Genomic DNA, 14,449 nt, shown 5'->3' with positions numbered 1-14,449 from the left:
TCTGTGTCGTTGCACAATGATTGAAAATCTACCAGTTGGACTGGGATGTAAACACATATGATACTAATATAGCAAAAATGAATGTGCTTCTAAACCACACGTCTGAAATGAAACCACAAATACATAAACACTGATATTACCATTTTTTATTTAAAAACATCCATGCAAGATAAAAGTACTACAAATAGGTCAGTCTGTGCGTATGTTTTTGTATTTTGAGAGGGAGAGAAATGGTCATTCCAAGGTGACATCAGCAGCTGTAAACATAGACTATACAATTTCCTCAAAATTTGGTCCTTTACATTGGCCATTATATTCATTCAATTACTGTTACCAAAGGAATGGACGTTAATTTCAAAAACATCTCACAGTTAAACTACAATGAATGTCCATTTTTATCTATACTTCTGTATTCACACACTGATATTTTAATCAATACAATATTTATTCAATACAAAACATCTACATAAATGTTACATCTTTTGTGTATAATGAATTAGTTCAACCCCCAAGCAGCACCTACATATTCTTGACTGGCTGTAAAATGTGATGAATAAACCACATAAATCCATATTAAATCCTAAGGGTTAAGCCTTACATTTCCTTGTGACACAAAAATAACAATTTGAATTACAGTGATCACTTAAAAAAACAGAGAGAATGCAGTTTATTATTTCAATGAATGTGAAAAGGCGGATATTCCTATAACAATGTAAGACTCAGTGTCATAGATTTGACTTAGTGACATGTATTATCAATTGTTAAATAGAGGCAATTTTTTTGCGATCTTTGTTAAAAAGGACATCACATTATTGTGTTTCCTTGTTAATTCTTTGGAATAGAGTGGTTTTGATATCTGTATTTAATTAAATCAATCAGAAGTAATCTCTTTTTGGTCAAAAAATCAGATTCTATTAAAGTTCAAAATCCCTGCAAAGTGAATTTAAAAAGAAACAAACATGGCGGAGCCATTTTTGGTTCACAGTTTTTGGATCGTTTAAAATTATTTCCAAAGTAAAATGTTGCGCAATGTAAGTTGTTTTATTTAAGAAGGGGGGGAAAGGGAAGTGTTTTGTATATTTGCATGACAGAATTAATAGCTTTTGCTAAAACTTTGCCTGAAAACATCTTAAATGAATTTAAAAATAAAGCTACTGATATCTGTACAAAAGTCTGTAAATAGACAGCTTTTTCTCCCAAAGAAGTCGCCCTGGTCACAGTATATATATGCATGGTATCAAATTTTTCACAGTATCCAGATATTCTCCCAGACTTCATTCATTTTTCCATACATACAACACCAGAGGGAAAAATAAAAACAACTATATTATAGCCAGAAGAACTTCATGTTTGAATCACAAACTGCTGTGGTATCCAGACATAGAGCAATACTCAGCAAGTGGGTGACACTTGTCATCACAGTTCAGAGAGGGGCTGAATATGGCATGTATGCACTGCTCAGACCGTCAAACTAGAATGCTTCACTCGCAACAGTAAACAGCTGTCAAGATAAGGAGGATACATGTAGTACTCTTAGAATCCCTGTTGCAGACTTGCTTTAAATAACCAGGTAAAAAGATCATTTATTTCTTCTTTTTTTTTTGAGATTGCCACTAGAATGACAAGCTCCCAGAATTTGTGAAAGGGATGTTTTGCAATCAAGAAAAGCTAAATTGCAATACATAATATGATTCAATATGGGAGAGAGACACTTTCCGTAACAATTTAGGCAACCCCTAACTAATCAGCCCTTCTTACATCTTGGTCTCACTGACAACAGGCCTCTCGTTCTCATATTCATTTTCCTGGGAGATGAGCTGGTAAGGTTTCTTGTCTGCCTCCTCTACGACAGAGTTCCCCACCTCTGGATCCTTATTCTGTAACTCATGGCGAGATAGATGCTCCACTATACCAGCACCGATGGAGTCACCCAGGACATTTGTGGTCGTGCGCAATCGGTCCCTGCGTAAAATGAAAAATATAATTGGCAAGGCGAATGGAATAAGATACAAGCACTTATAATTACACTTATGTGGTACAAAACATAAATTAGTGAAAAATTGGGGGGAAGCGGTCACTCTACATTAAACCCATCTGGCAAACATCAAATGTATGTACACAAAGACATAAAAAGAAATTTGTGCGTGTGTATACATGCGTGGTGTGTGTGTGTGTGTGTGTGTGTGTGTGTGTGTGTGTATGTGTGTGTGTCGGAAGAGAATGGGGGGTTGAGGCTAGGTTTAAATCTGATCCAGGCCGTCCCCAAAACACTGGGGACACAACCAGAAAGGCAGGAAGTGGTACTTTGATGTAAATAAAAAGCAGATGGACTAAGAATTGTTGAATTTAAAAAGTGTGCAGCTTGAAGATGTTCTTTATATCCAAACTTTCCAATGTAATGCATTTAAAAGTAAAACCGGACTGAACCATTCTTTGCTCTAATTCTTCATCACTAAACTCCTTCATTTCTATTAAAATGTCCCTGGTTTCGCTGGCTGTGGGATCTTCGAATGCAATCAACTCACTTTTGTAGGGAATATGTTTTTTTTTTTCTGAATATATTTATATTTTGTAGGAAAAGGCATACTTACAGGAACCAATCAACTGCAATGATGAGTGTGATGTCATCAGTCGGCAGACCTACAGACGTGAGTACTATCACCATGGTTACCAGTCCTGCCTGAGGGATTCCAGCTGCTCCAATACTTGCTGCCGTGGCTGTGATGCTTGCATAACAAAAAAAGGAGAAAAGGAGCAAAAAAACATAAATGCAAGTTTGAATGTTCAAAACTTTTCATTACTATTTGTTCATCCACTCAGGCTGATACCCCTCAGAATGAGTGAAACAATGACAATGGCAAGAAATAATTACTTTGACTGAAATACTGCACACAACTATTTAAAATAGGTGAGTAAGTGGTTTGGAAATGGATGGCGTATTCTGCCGTAAGTAGTATTCCAGCTTTCAAGAAAAAAGTATTCTTACAGACAGCATAAAAAAAGCAAAGAAAGTTCACAGGCCAGAATCATTTTGGTACTCAAGTTATCCAGAAAGTTATGAATAATTGTCATGCTGAATTTTTTTGACATGAATGAAGTCATTTCTATGAATCAATGTAGCAGAAGATAAATCACAATGTCCTAATACCATACCTGATGGTGAGAATCTGTCCAAAGTTCAGGTCATAATTGTTCACCTGAGCAATAAAGATGGCTGCCAGGGCCTCGTACAACGCCGTGCCGTCCATGTTTATAGTGGCACCCACAGGGAGTACAAACCGGGTCACTCGTTTGTCCACCTTGTTGTTTTCTTCGAGGCATTTAAAAGTGATCGGCAAAGTGGCTGAACTAAATGACAACGGAAGAAAAATGGAGGATGATGGTAAAGTACAGAAGCGGTCTTATTGTCTTTGACTACATTAACACCAGCAGGTCATGTAGTGATCATACTGACCTCAACCATCAGCAGTGTGTGCTGCACTAAATGAACATAATAGCCTAAACAGGTGGCAAAAAGCCAAATGGCGATTTCATTTTCATTGAATCTTCACAACTATTCAAAGATGACCCTTATCGATTAACTAAGATTAACCATAATTGCCAAAAATTCGAAAGATATACCATAACTTATGGTTCTAGTCACAATACAATATTCGAAATTATATTAAAGGTAATAGAATTGCAGACCTGGAGGATGTTCCCACTGCAGTGATGAGTGCCTGCAAAAGCCCTGCAATGAATACGAATGGGTTCTTCCTGGTGATGACAAAGTAGAGCGTTGGCAGGACAATGGTGGCATGGATGAGCAAGCCACAAACCACCGTCACCGTGTACATGCCCAGCTGGCCACCCATGGCTGTGATATCCTCCATCTCCACGATTTTTCCAGCTATTAGGAACAGGATTCCGATAGGGGCATACCTAAATCATCAAAACAGGTTACTCATGCCACATCTTCAGGCAAGTGAATCCATTTTACCAGCAATTTTCCCGTCATACTTACCACATGATTATGGCAACAAGCCTCATGATTGCTTCGTTGAGACAGTCAAAGAAGTCCTTCAGAGGCTGCCCCTGTTCACTCATGCTCCCAATGATAAGACCGAAGCACATAGAGAATACCACCAGGCCCAGAGCGTTGACTCCATTGACTGTGCCCGCTACTGGAATCATCTCCTCCCGTGAAATCGCCTGGCTGCCATTGAGTGTGAATAGCGTATCATTCACTGTCACCTTCACGTAAACCACTCGTTTGGCGTAGTGTGTCTTGAACTGGAAAAAAGATGAAGTTTGTTTTTCAGATGTTCAGAACCACCTTGGTCAAGACTTAAGTATATGAATAGGAGATGTCTGTAACTTGTAATGAGACTTTCCTCTATCTAATTATAATTTCCCAGATTTGGAATAAATTCTATTCTATTCTATTCTATTCTATTCTATTCTATAAATTAAGAAGGATGTTAGATTTGGATAATACAACTTTTGCATACAGCCTGGAATTCAGTTTCTCTTAAATTAAACCAAGACAGGCAGGATGGGATGCCTGTTATTTATAGGTAATTCAAAACATAATCTTGAAGTCACATGTACAGTAATTTATAAATGGGCTTTGTTTTGATTCATTGCAGTAGCAGTGCCGCAAAAACAATTTAACTGAACTGTATTCAGTTAAACAAAAAAAATATTCCATATTTCTTTTATATTACAGCCTTTGATTTCATTGCTGGCTATATGATCAAATAATGTTTGCTGCAACAGCAATCTCTTTTCAGTGCAATGTGCACAGACGACACTATTAGATGAGAAATTTTAAAGAATAACGAGAGGCAGGAGTATAAAAGATGAAATTCTTAGAAATTATTTATATTTTCAAAATTATTCAACAGGAAAATGGAAGAGATAATTAACATGTGGGGTACCTGTTTGGTGCAAGCCTCCACAAGGTTAGGGGGGAACATGTTTCTGCAAAAACAGCACAATATTGTTGATATTTATGTATAAAATCTGATGCAATTTATATCAAATGTCTTTGGTCCCTGGCAAATATATCAAGGTATAGCTAAAGTGTCACACAGCCATCACAATAATAGTGTTGACTAAACGTCCCTGACTGTGAATCATGAAAGAAATATTCATATTGATACTCCTCTTATATATCTTATGAGTCTGTGCAGGTACCTGATAAGATCCAGGAAAGCATCAGCAGGGCTAACCTGCTCAATCTGCTGCTGTTTGGTAAACTCATCCTTCGATCCTTTCCCAGGATGAATAATGAGCACCATGACGATCCCGATAAACACAGCGATGACAGTTGTAGTAGTGTAGTAGACCACCGCCCTCATGCCCATTTTACCGGAGGCACGGCTGTCCAGAGCAGCCATACCTAAAATGAACATGTCAAACATTTGACTTGATAAGTGCGAAATAGATTATGATGCAACTACATAAAAGAATAAGTAGATATCGACCAATATCTACACTCCCCTTCTCGGAGTGTGGATAGCTATGCACAAGGACAAGGGTGCATGTGCAGAAGATGTTCCACAGTCCTCCTTTAGATGGAGCAACAGTGCTGTAGGCAAACACAAAATCATGTGGAACCTTGAAAAATCACACTATAACTCATACAGATGAAGAAATTAATTGAATACTCCCAAAATTAATTTCTAGGATACATCGCTTACTTTCTGAGTAATGTTAGATTCATGTTAAATTGTTGTGTTATGACTAGTATAGTATTACCAAAAAAAAAAAAAAGAAATTAGTTGGATAATATGTATAGGAGATGAAAACAAATGCTCATACAGGTGTATCGACCCTGGTAAGTTATGCTTCAGGTAGCATGCAGGGATCACAGAGTTAATAATTTACAATGATGTCAGGACTAAATGAATGTTTAAAACATATCTAAATGTCTTCCATCTTTGTGGGAATCAGGATTGCCTGGGAAAAGGAGTGTTATTACACAGGGTGGAATACACCTATTCAGATAAGTATCTTTGAGAACAAAGAGTCATGAGATACACAATCTGACTATGACCTTAACCGCTGAAAAGGCAACACTTATTGTCGAGCAACCAAGAACAACCTTTTTATAAAATTCTGTATAACTTAGTTCCACAAAGAAATACTTTGAAAACATATCAGGTTTACCATCAAAGAAAAGAGTGGTCATTTTGTGTTTTAGCATTATTCAAACTGCTGCCTTTGCCGTAATGCATCCAACAGCGATAGATGTCCATTGTGGTCACAAAAAGATTCACAATCTCAGCTCAACTGACTGTTGTGGTACGGTTACATATTTCTACTGGAATGAAGGTAGCGGCAGAAGAAAAACAAATACCGAAAGAATCTTATATACTTGATAAGTCTGAATGATATGCTATATCCTGTGAAAAATCATTATATGCACTGAAGCAAGAAAACGTGGGTACTATCATGGGTACTTTTCTTTGTCAAATAGAAGCTACCTTTGGTTTAAGAATGCACGAATAATAGTTAATACATTAAATGCTTACTGCTTCTTGCTAATGGTGATGTTTAGGTAGAAATTTGCCACTGCCAAGAAATATTTCAAAGTCTTCTGAAAGCCAGAAGGAATTCTCATGGACTCTCCAAGCCTGGAGGCTAAAATGTCCTGCAAAGCTTTAACAGCGTAAAATAGACTTTGCAAGGATAATAGCAGCAAAAGAAATACTGCCATTCAGACGACCGGATTTGGAAACAGACAAGCTGGCTCCAAAGGCACGACAGTAGCGTTGTATTTTCAAAGTGTCAGGTCCTATTATGGCAATTATCGTCATTCAGAGGGATACAAGGCAAAGCAGGCTTTGTGCAATGGGAGATTTATGAGTTCTTTTCATATGTAGCTCATTGACAGTGTGTATGAGAGTGTGTGTGGTTGCTAGATTGTGTGACTGTGCACCTTGTGGCCCTGCTTTGGACCTCTCTGTCCCTCTTGTCTCAACATGCCCTGGACTTGGGTTTTTACCCATTTCCTTTTGATCCTCTTCATCCCCTTGTCATCCCTCCTTTTGTGCCTACCCGCAAATTCTTCAACTCCTCTCTGCACCACCCCTCTATCACAACCTGAGAGTTTCAGGGAGCCCCACGCCCCCCTTTCCCCCCCTCCTCCCCACATCTTGATTCCCTTGTCTCTTTTTCTTACACACTGATCTTATTGCTCCAATCCTCTTTCACCACCATTCTTGACCCCCCACCCTTCCCATTTTTTCACCATCTCCCCCTTCTTTGGTTTCTCCTCCTATTCCTTTCCTGACAGCCCTGGGAAAACTTGTTGACTTAGTCAGTCCTGCACACAATGATCCCCAACCTGTTGTCCGGGCAACGCAGTCACAGCCTCACCAATTCCATCCTTTGAAAGAGACGAAAGAACCGAGCTTGAAGGAGAGCGGGAGGAATGACTTACTTTCTCATATGTGGAATGTTCATCAAACACAGAAGTAGACCTATTTTCAAAGGGGGAAGTTGAATCTTGAGACACTCAAGAGAGGCGAAAGAGGTCTTCATTCACTTGTCTCTGGATTTCAACAGTTAAACTGGTGATCAGCTGTCGGCTATTTCATAATCAATGTATTGCTTGAGACAACTTTGTAAAAAAAAGGGAAAATGCTTCTTAATGCTCATGTTTCTGTTTGGTTTGAACTTGGAATTTTGAACCTTTGTTTAGACAAAACAAGTCACTCTACAGTGGCACTCGAAGGCCTAATCGGCAAAGAAATTACTGTTACTGCAATTCTTGGACTGCCTTAAAACACTAGGTGCTTTAATTCCAAAAAGTTCTGACAGCCTAAATTATGACAGACTGAAAAGGACAAAAACCATATAATGTTGTGCAGTTGTTCTTTGTATAGGAGACAAAAGAAATCATTTAATTAAAAAAAAAAAAAAAAAAATATATATATATATATATATATATATATATATATATATATACATACGCACACACATAAACACACACATACAAATATGTGTGTGTGTATGTATATATTTGAGCTATCTATCTATCTATCTATCTATCTAGATAGATAGATAGATAGATAGATAGATAGATAGATAGATAGATAGATAGATAGATAGATAGATAGATAGATAGATAGATAATTTTTGATCTTAGGGTTTGGTCCTTCCAGTTTAACTTCCATACAAATCATCTTCAGATTATACCACTTTGCACAGACTATCATGTAAAAAAATCATTGCTCTTGAGTAAAATGTTGCCATAACTGAAGTTTAACTGAAGCACTTTGTACATTAGAGGTTATTGAGAAACGGTAATTTGATCATACCAGCTGGCCTGCCATCGCTGCTGTCAGCATGCATGTTTTCTACTCTGTAAAACACCATTTAAGACAAGAGTGGGAAATCACCATCTGTCTCCACTACATATTGTATCACACCTCAGGTGTTGACCCACCTGTAAGGAAGCCCGGGGATGGTTGATACACAGGCATTGCAGAAGTAATACGGACCGTGATTCCTGAGGAAAGGGTCAAGTGATCGACTAGAAGAACTAGGCAGAGCTTCAATGGACGACTTAGACACCTTTTTTCAGTATTGCAGTCAGTATGCAAATTTTTGTGGACTCGCGTCTGGCGAGTTGATGTCGGATATCTAGAGTCATCTCCGCCCATGGATATTAATTTTCATTTGAGGTCAAAGTAAGCTGATTGTATTCTCAGCCACATAAAGTCCATAAATCACTTCATAAAGTAGAGACTACATTTGTGTCAGGCAATGAGTTAGATTTCCCAACCAGAATTGCAAGTGTATCCCATGTGCTTTCTGTAGAAACTGCATTCTGAAGGTTAAAAAGAATTGAAACGCAAGCTTCTGGGAGTTTATGGCATTCAATGTGCTTACATTCTTTCAGGGTGTAACCAGATCAGGTCATCCCAAGGCACATACCAATAGAGCTAGATAAAACTAACAATGCACCCATAATCCATTTGCAATAATCATAAATGTATCCACATAGTACATTCAAATCATGTAGTCTATGCACCTACACTATGAAGAATATCTCTGGAAAAATTTCCTAGAATCTGTCAAAATGTCAAAATAGGCGCAACAATATGAAAGCTTTTAAGATTAATACAAAAACTAAAAGTACATTCTTCATTTCATAAATGATGAGGTTCAACACACCTAAAATACATCGAACAACAACTAAGAAACACAGAGATATGTTAAGGAAGCAGATCAGACACATATTGTGGTTCAGATGCAGATTTCCCACTAATTCAATAAATGAGTCAAAGATAAATTTCAATTACTTTCACGCAATGTAACAGGTGTACCTGTGAGGCCAGGTGGAAACCTGAGTGATGAGACACACTGGGGACATGCTGTGTGAGCGGAGACTCAATGCCTCACATGTATGAACCACATTCAGGCAGGGAAGCACACATACACACACACACACACACACACACACAAACACAAGAACTAAAAAAAGGGACAAGAAGTAAAACTAGACAGTGACACAGAGGATGACCCTTTACAAAAAACAGACGATTTTTTTCATGCAGTGATCCACTTCAGACAAATCAAATCATGGTGTGTTGGGGATGAACATGAAATAGCGATAGAGCTCTTGATTATGAGTTGGCATTGCATCTGTAGAATGGAAAAATAAGGATGTGAGATATGTGACTGTGTGACTTCTCACCACACTAACACTCTTTGTTGGTTTCTAGATGTAGTCATGTGACATGATGTCAGTAAGTGCTGATGTTATGCCCCGCAGAAAGCACAAAGCAGGGTCTTATCATACACTATCACTCTGTGCTTTCCCGTCCGGAGACTGGTTCATTGCCCTGTCAGTCACTGCCCTTTGAGAGCAAGTGGTCAAATTATAGCCTGCCTACATTCGTGAGTCCAAACTGCTGAGCAATGTTTATGGACAATCACATATTCCATAAGTATGCAGTACTTCATCCAAGGCGTGCATGGCTCTCCAAAGATGCAGACGATTTGGCTTTGCTTTCCAAAGAAAACAACCCACTATGTCTGGATGTGTATCACAAATGAAATAACAAAAATGGATTATTGAAAAGAAACAGAGGTGACAGCCTGTGTGAGGCGTTTTTAGTGCTTGTAATGTTTTCTGATGTCATCCACGATTTTATTAGCAGAATGTACATGCCTGTGAGAAAGCATAAATCCTTCCACAAATCAACATAAGACTCCACTTTGCTGAAACTTGCCAAAAAGTTCTATTTTTGTTTGTGAGGTAATAGCTGTAAACATATGACCAAAACGCTGTGCATGTTTTCATTATATTTTAGACTAATGCCAGTATATAGTACATTTTTCCTTATATCCTGTCAATGGTCCTTCTGAATTAACCAGAGGCGTCTCCTTTCAGAAATCATATTTTGGTTATCCCCAGACATATATATTTAACTGAACTACAAGCCCAGCCATGTAACAGTGCAGGAGGAAGCATCCTCAGTTTTCCTACAGTGATGAGAAACAGTTGCTAGGGTTTGTTGAACACTTATTGCAAATGCACATCAAGGGGGAGCTTGACCAGAGATTTGATCATACTCTCAGTTTATATCCATGTGGATAATTCTGTGTGTCGGTGGCTGTGAACAATGCTTCTGTCTTTAATACCTCTATCAGTGATTGCAGGCTGGTAATGGCCCTGATTGAGAAGAAATAAAGAAATAACAGATCCAAATGTGCAAACTGATTTTGCACTGTTCCTTCTCTCCAGACTCTGAAGTCTGGTAAGATAATGACAGAACATGTCAAAATCCTGCAGACGTTAAGAAAAAACAAGAGAGATTTGGGAACAAAGTGGGTCTTGAGGTGGTTTGAAGTTGTTTGAAATATATTCAGAGCAAAGTGTCAAGAAGACTGGACTTTTTTTTAGGTATCCAAGGATCATTTGTACTAAAATAGATAAAAACAGTTGAAAAATATTTTAGCTATTGCCTTAGTATTGTTGCACAGCATTTTGCCAATGAGTTATTATATATTTTACATTGTCTGATATTTTTTATACTACTGCTTAACTTCTTACCTATCTCTACTGCACTGTATACTTTCAGCTGTTTGAATTGAAATAACAAATAAACAAATAAAGGCAAATATTCTATTCTATTCATTTCCAGGTGTAGTGGCTAATAATACTGATGGAATTGATAAATAATTCCCATTTTGAATAAGCAATCACAAAAGATAGCATCAACGGTGTAAAAGGATGGGATACTGCAAAAAAAACAACCTTGTTAATGTATATCTCTAAAATAATAATAATATTAAAGTAATGTATCTCCTTAATTGAACAGAAATATCCTGATACCCTTACCTGTGATGAGACTGGAAACCAACAGGGGCAGCACGAGCATCTGAAGCATCCTCATCAGCAGCTCACCAGGGAAAGAGAAGAACTTCATTTCACGATAAGACATGTTGTAAGGCCGAAGGGCGAATCCCAATATTATACCTGATGAAAGAGTTAAAAAAAGGGTTAATCCCAGATGTGCTCCACATTATAACTCCTGTATTTGAATATGGGTATATCATGAGAATATCTCTACAACGTTATTACCAATTCATAAATGCTGGAACATCTTTTATCACGTCTTTTTGACTATGATATGAGTCCGGTCAGTGACCTGTTTTACTTCTTCCTGATCCGGGAGAATTGAAAGCATGTGATAGCAACCCCCCCCTTCTCCCCCCGGCAGTAATATTATACGGCACTGTGAGTACGACATCAATATTTTATGGTGGATTACTTTGTTAAAAATCTCAGCAGTAGTGACTGTTGTTTTGTCAATTCTTTTGTGGCCATGTCTGAATGGGTTTAATTGAGACAGGGAGATTGAATTGTGGAAACAAATAATACAGGCTTTTCCAGCCTAATAATGCTCACCCACTCACTGTTAGCTGTCATTACACCTGAATTTACATAATTTAAGTTTATATAACGTTGTCATTGTGCGTTTGAGCAATGTTTTCAGACATGACATAAAACAACATCATCTTGTTATTAACAAGTTATGCAATTACAGAGTAAAGTAAAGTAAAATCTTCAACCAAAATTAGCAAATAAATACAGGTAGGCCAGAGGCTGGTAAACCTGCTCAAAGGTAAATAGCTGTGCTAACCTAATAAATATAATAAATAAAATGAAGTGCCAAAGAAGCAAAAGTGACGAGCCTCTTAGACGAGTTTCTTTAAACTGGACTCCTGCAGAGTCAACCAACTCGGAGCCGACTTGGATGTTACCGCGTGTGAACAGGTTTTCGCCAGGTGGAAGGATATCAATTTTCAGAGCATCATCCTATTGTCACCTAATCCGAAGAGAAAGGAAATGACTCATGCCGTTACTGAACCTTTGCTTTTACAATGGACACGTTCACATCGAAGCTTGTAGCTTTACTACTGAGTCATCGGAAAGAGAAAAAGGTCTCAATTTTCCTCTTTTTCCTCTTGTTAACTTCGTAAATAGTCCTCTTATGTCTCATAGGAAGGAGACGTGAACCATCAAGTAACCCATCCATCCATCTTCAGCTGCTTATTCTGTACTCGGGGTCGCTGGGGGATGCTGGAGCCCATCCCAGCTGTCATTGGGCGAGGGGCAGGGTGCGCCCTGGACTGGTTGCCAGTCAAACGCAGGGCCACATACAAAGACAGCATTCACTCACTCACTCTCGTGAAATTTTCCCATTTTTTTTCCAATTAACCTGCTGCGTGTTTTTGGAATATGGGAGGATATTGGAGAATGCGGTGGAAACCCACGCGGACACGAGGTGAATGTGCCGCCCACCATCAAATAATGTTGAAAGTTATTATTCAAACAATGGATTACATTTTACAAGTGGAAACTTTGCAAAAATCAAAAATGCATGTGCTGACAGGATTCATCTGCTGAGTCAGCCGGCACATATACTTCAAAAACCTAACTATCACAATACTTGATGTCACTTCTCACAGCATGCTATGCGTGCTCTCCAGCATCAAAACACAAACAGGACCAGGTGGCTGAATCAATAGTCAGAAGTAAGTCATATTCAGCTGTGTCTCTAATAGCTGGGTGAAATTCTACCAGGCAGCAGATGTGCCGGTTGTGGGTGGGCCTGGTTCACTTCCTACTGTGTAAGATGCAAAGGTTAATGGCAATTGGTCAAGGGTCAGGAGCAGGGGTCAAATAATGGTCAGTCTTCTAAGTTCATCTTCTTTCATCCCACTGGGTTCAACTGTTTGTGTAATTTGCTCCCTTCCTTTCTTGTTAGTCGAAGCGTATTGGAAGTGGGACGAGGAGGTAAAGAAGCAGGGAAAGGGATTTTTTTTTTTTATGATAAAAACGGCTCACTCACCGAGAACAACGGCAACAACAGTTAAGATGACGAACGCATTTCTCATGAAGAACCCTTTAACGTCGTCTTTAGTGATGCTCTCCACTTTTTTCTTGGCCAGTAGTGACCGGGCCTGGATGCCGGCTCGGATCCGCTGTAGACCACCCTGGGTCCTCTGAGGGTCCTCCCCATTGCTCTGAGTCATGGTTTCTCCTGAAATATCCACATTTGTTATAAATAGGGTGTGAGTTTCTCGATAAACCAGAACCATGAACTTGATTCATCCTTTGTTCACATTGTACCTGTAAACCTTTTGCCAATTCTTTTACACCGCCACTTTTGAATGTGCTCTTCTGGCTGCTCACATCAAGGGGGCACACAAGAGTTTGCGTTTGTTTGTTTGTTTAGAAAAATGGACATTTGCCAAATGCACTCAGTGTTTAACCAGATATTTACAAAAAGCGTATCATATAGTATTAAGTTCTATTTTCATATCTAAATTGATAAAGGGTAGAAAATTATGGTCAGAGTATCTGAACAACAAGGGACAGTGTAACCATCAAATCACAGAATATGTGAGAAAGGAGCGAAAAAGACATTTGCTGCACCCACAATTACAAAAGCTTACACACTTTCTCTAAACACACACACACACACACACATGCATACACTCACACCGTAATAAGTTAAGGTCCAACTATGCACATGCACAGCACAGTTGGGCTGCCGTTCCATTGGTAAGATTAGACATTCAGTAGTGAAACAAAAACAAAAATCAAAGTTGTACCTTTAGAGTTGAGCAAATGTTTCCTTTGGATGAATGTCTCAGTTTAGCAAGGGATGGCTCAGGTTTAAAGCTCGGTTAGTGGGAGGGTGACATAGGAGCTCTTTGGCTGCAAGCTGATTGGTGTGAGCTATCAGAACCGAGGAGATGGGAGAAAACTTAGAGCGGAGGAGTGACGAAAGGAGGGAGCTGTGGCAGCACTGGGGAAATAAAAGGGCCAGTGAGCAGAGGGAGGCGGTGCGAAAGTGGATGAAAAACTAGTGGCAGTCACTCATAAATGTGCTGTTGTTGGGAACTGGGGCGGAGACTAAAAAAGTGAGGTAAGGTA

At 38.8% G+C, this 14,449-nt stretch overlaps 1 protein-coding gene across 2 annotated transcripts; it reads right to left on the bottom strand.

Annotated features, from left to right (window-relative positions):
- Positions 1-133: 133 nt before the first annotated feature.
- Positions 134-14,300, bottom strand: slc1a3a (solute carrier family 1 member 3a). Of its 2 annotated transcripts, XM_086173896.1 has the most exons (11): positions 14,125-14,139; positions 13,640-13,694; positions 13,359-13,550; positions 11,342-11,479; positions 5,179-5,383; positions 4,920-4,962; positions 4,004-4,272; positions 3,688-3,921; positions 3,154-3,348; positions 2,592-2,726; positions 134-1,962 (listed from the first exon to the last, which is right to left on the bottom strand). In XM_086173896.1, exons 3-11 carry the CDS (start codon positions 13,540-13,542, stop codon positions 1,755-1,757), a joined length of 1,611 nt encoding a protein of 536 aa, XP_086030022.1. In that variant the 5' UTR covers positions 13,543-13,550; positions 13,640-13,694; positions 14,125-14,139; the 3' UTR covers positions 134-1,754. The 2 variants fall into 2 exon arrangements, with proteins under 2 accessions (XP_086030022.1, XP_086030020.1); XM_086173894.1 differs by lacking the exon at positions 13,640-13,694 and having other exon boundaries at positions 14,125-14,300.
- Between the last annotated feature and the right edge of the window lie 149 nt (positions 14,301-14,449).

Source organism: Fistularia commersonii, chromosome 26, assembly GCF_037954325.1.
Source record: "Fistularia commersonii isolate RoL2024-O1a breed Wild chromosome 26, RoL_Fcom_v1.0, whole genome shotgun sequence".
NCBI lineage: Eukaryota > Metazoa > Chordata > Actinopteri > Syngnathiformes > Fistulariidae > Fistularia > Fistularia commersonii.
Note: the sequence above shows the minus strand (reverse complement) of the source record. Positions and strands in the feature narration are given on the sequence as shown.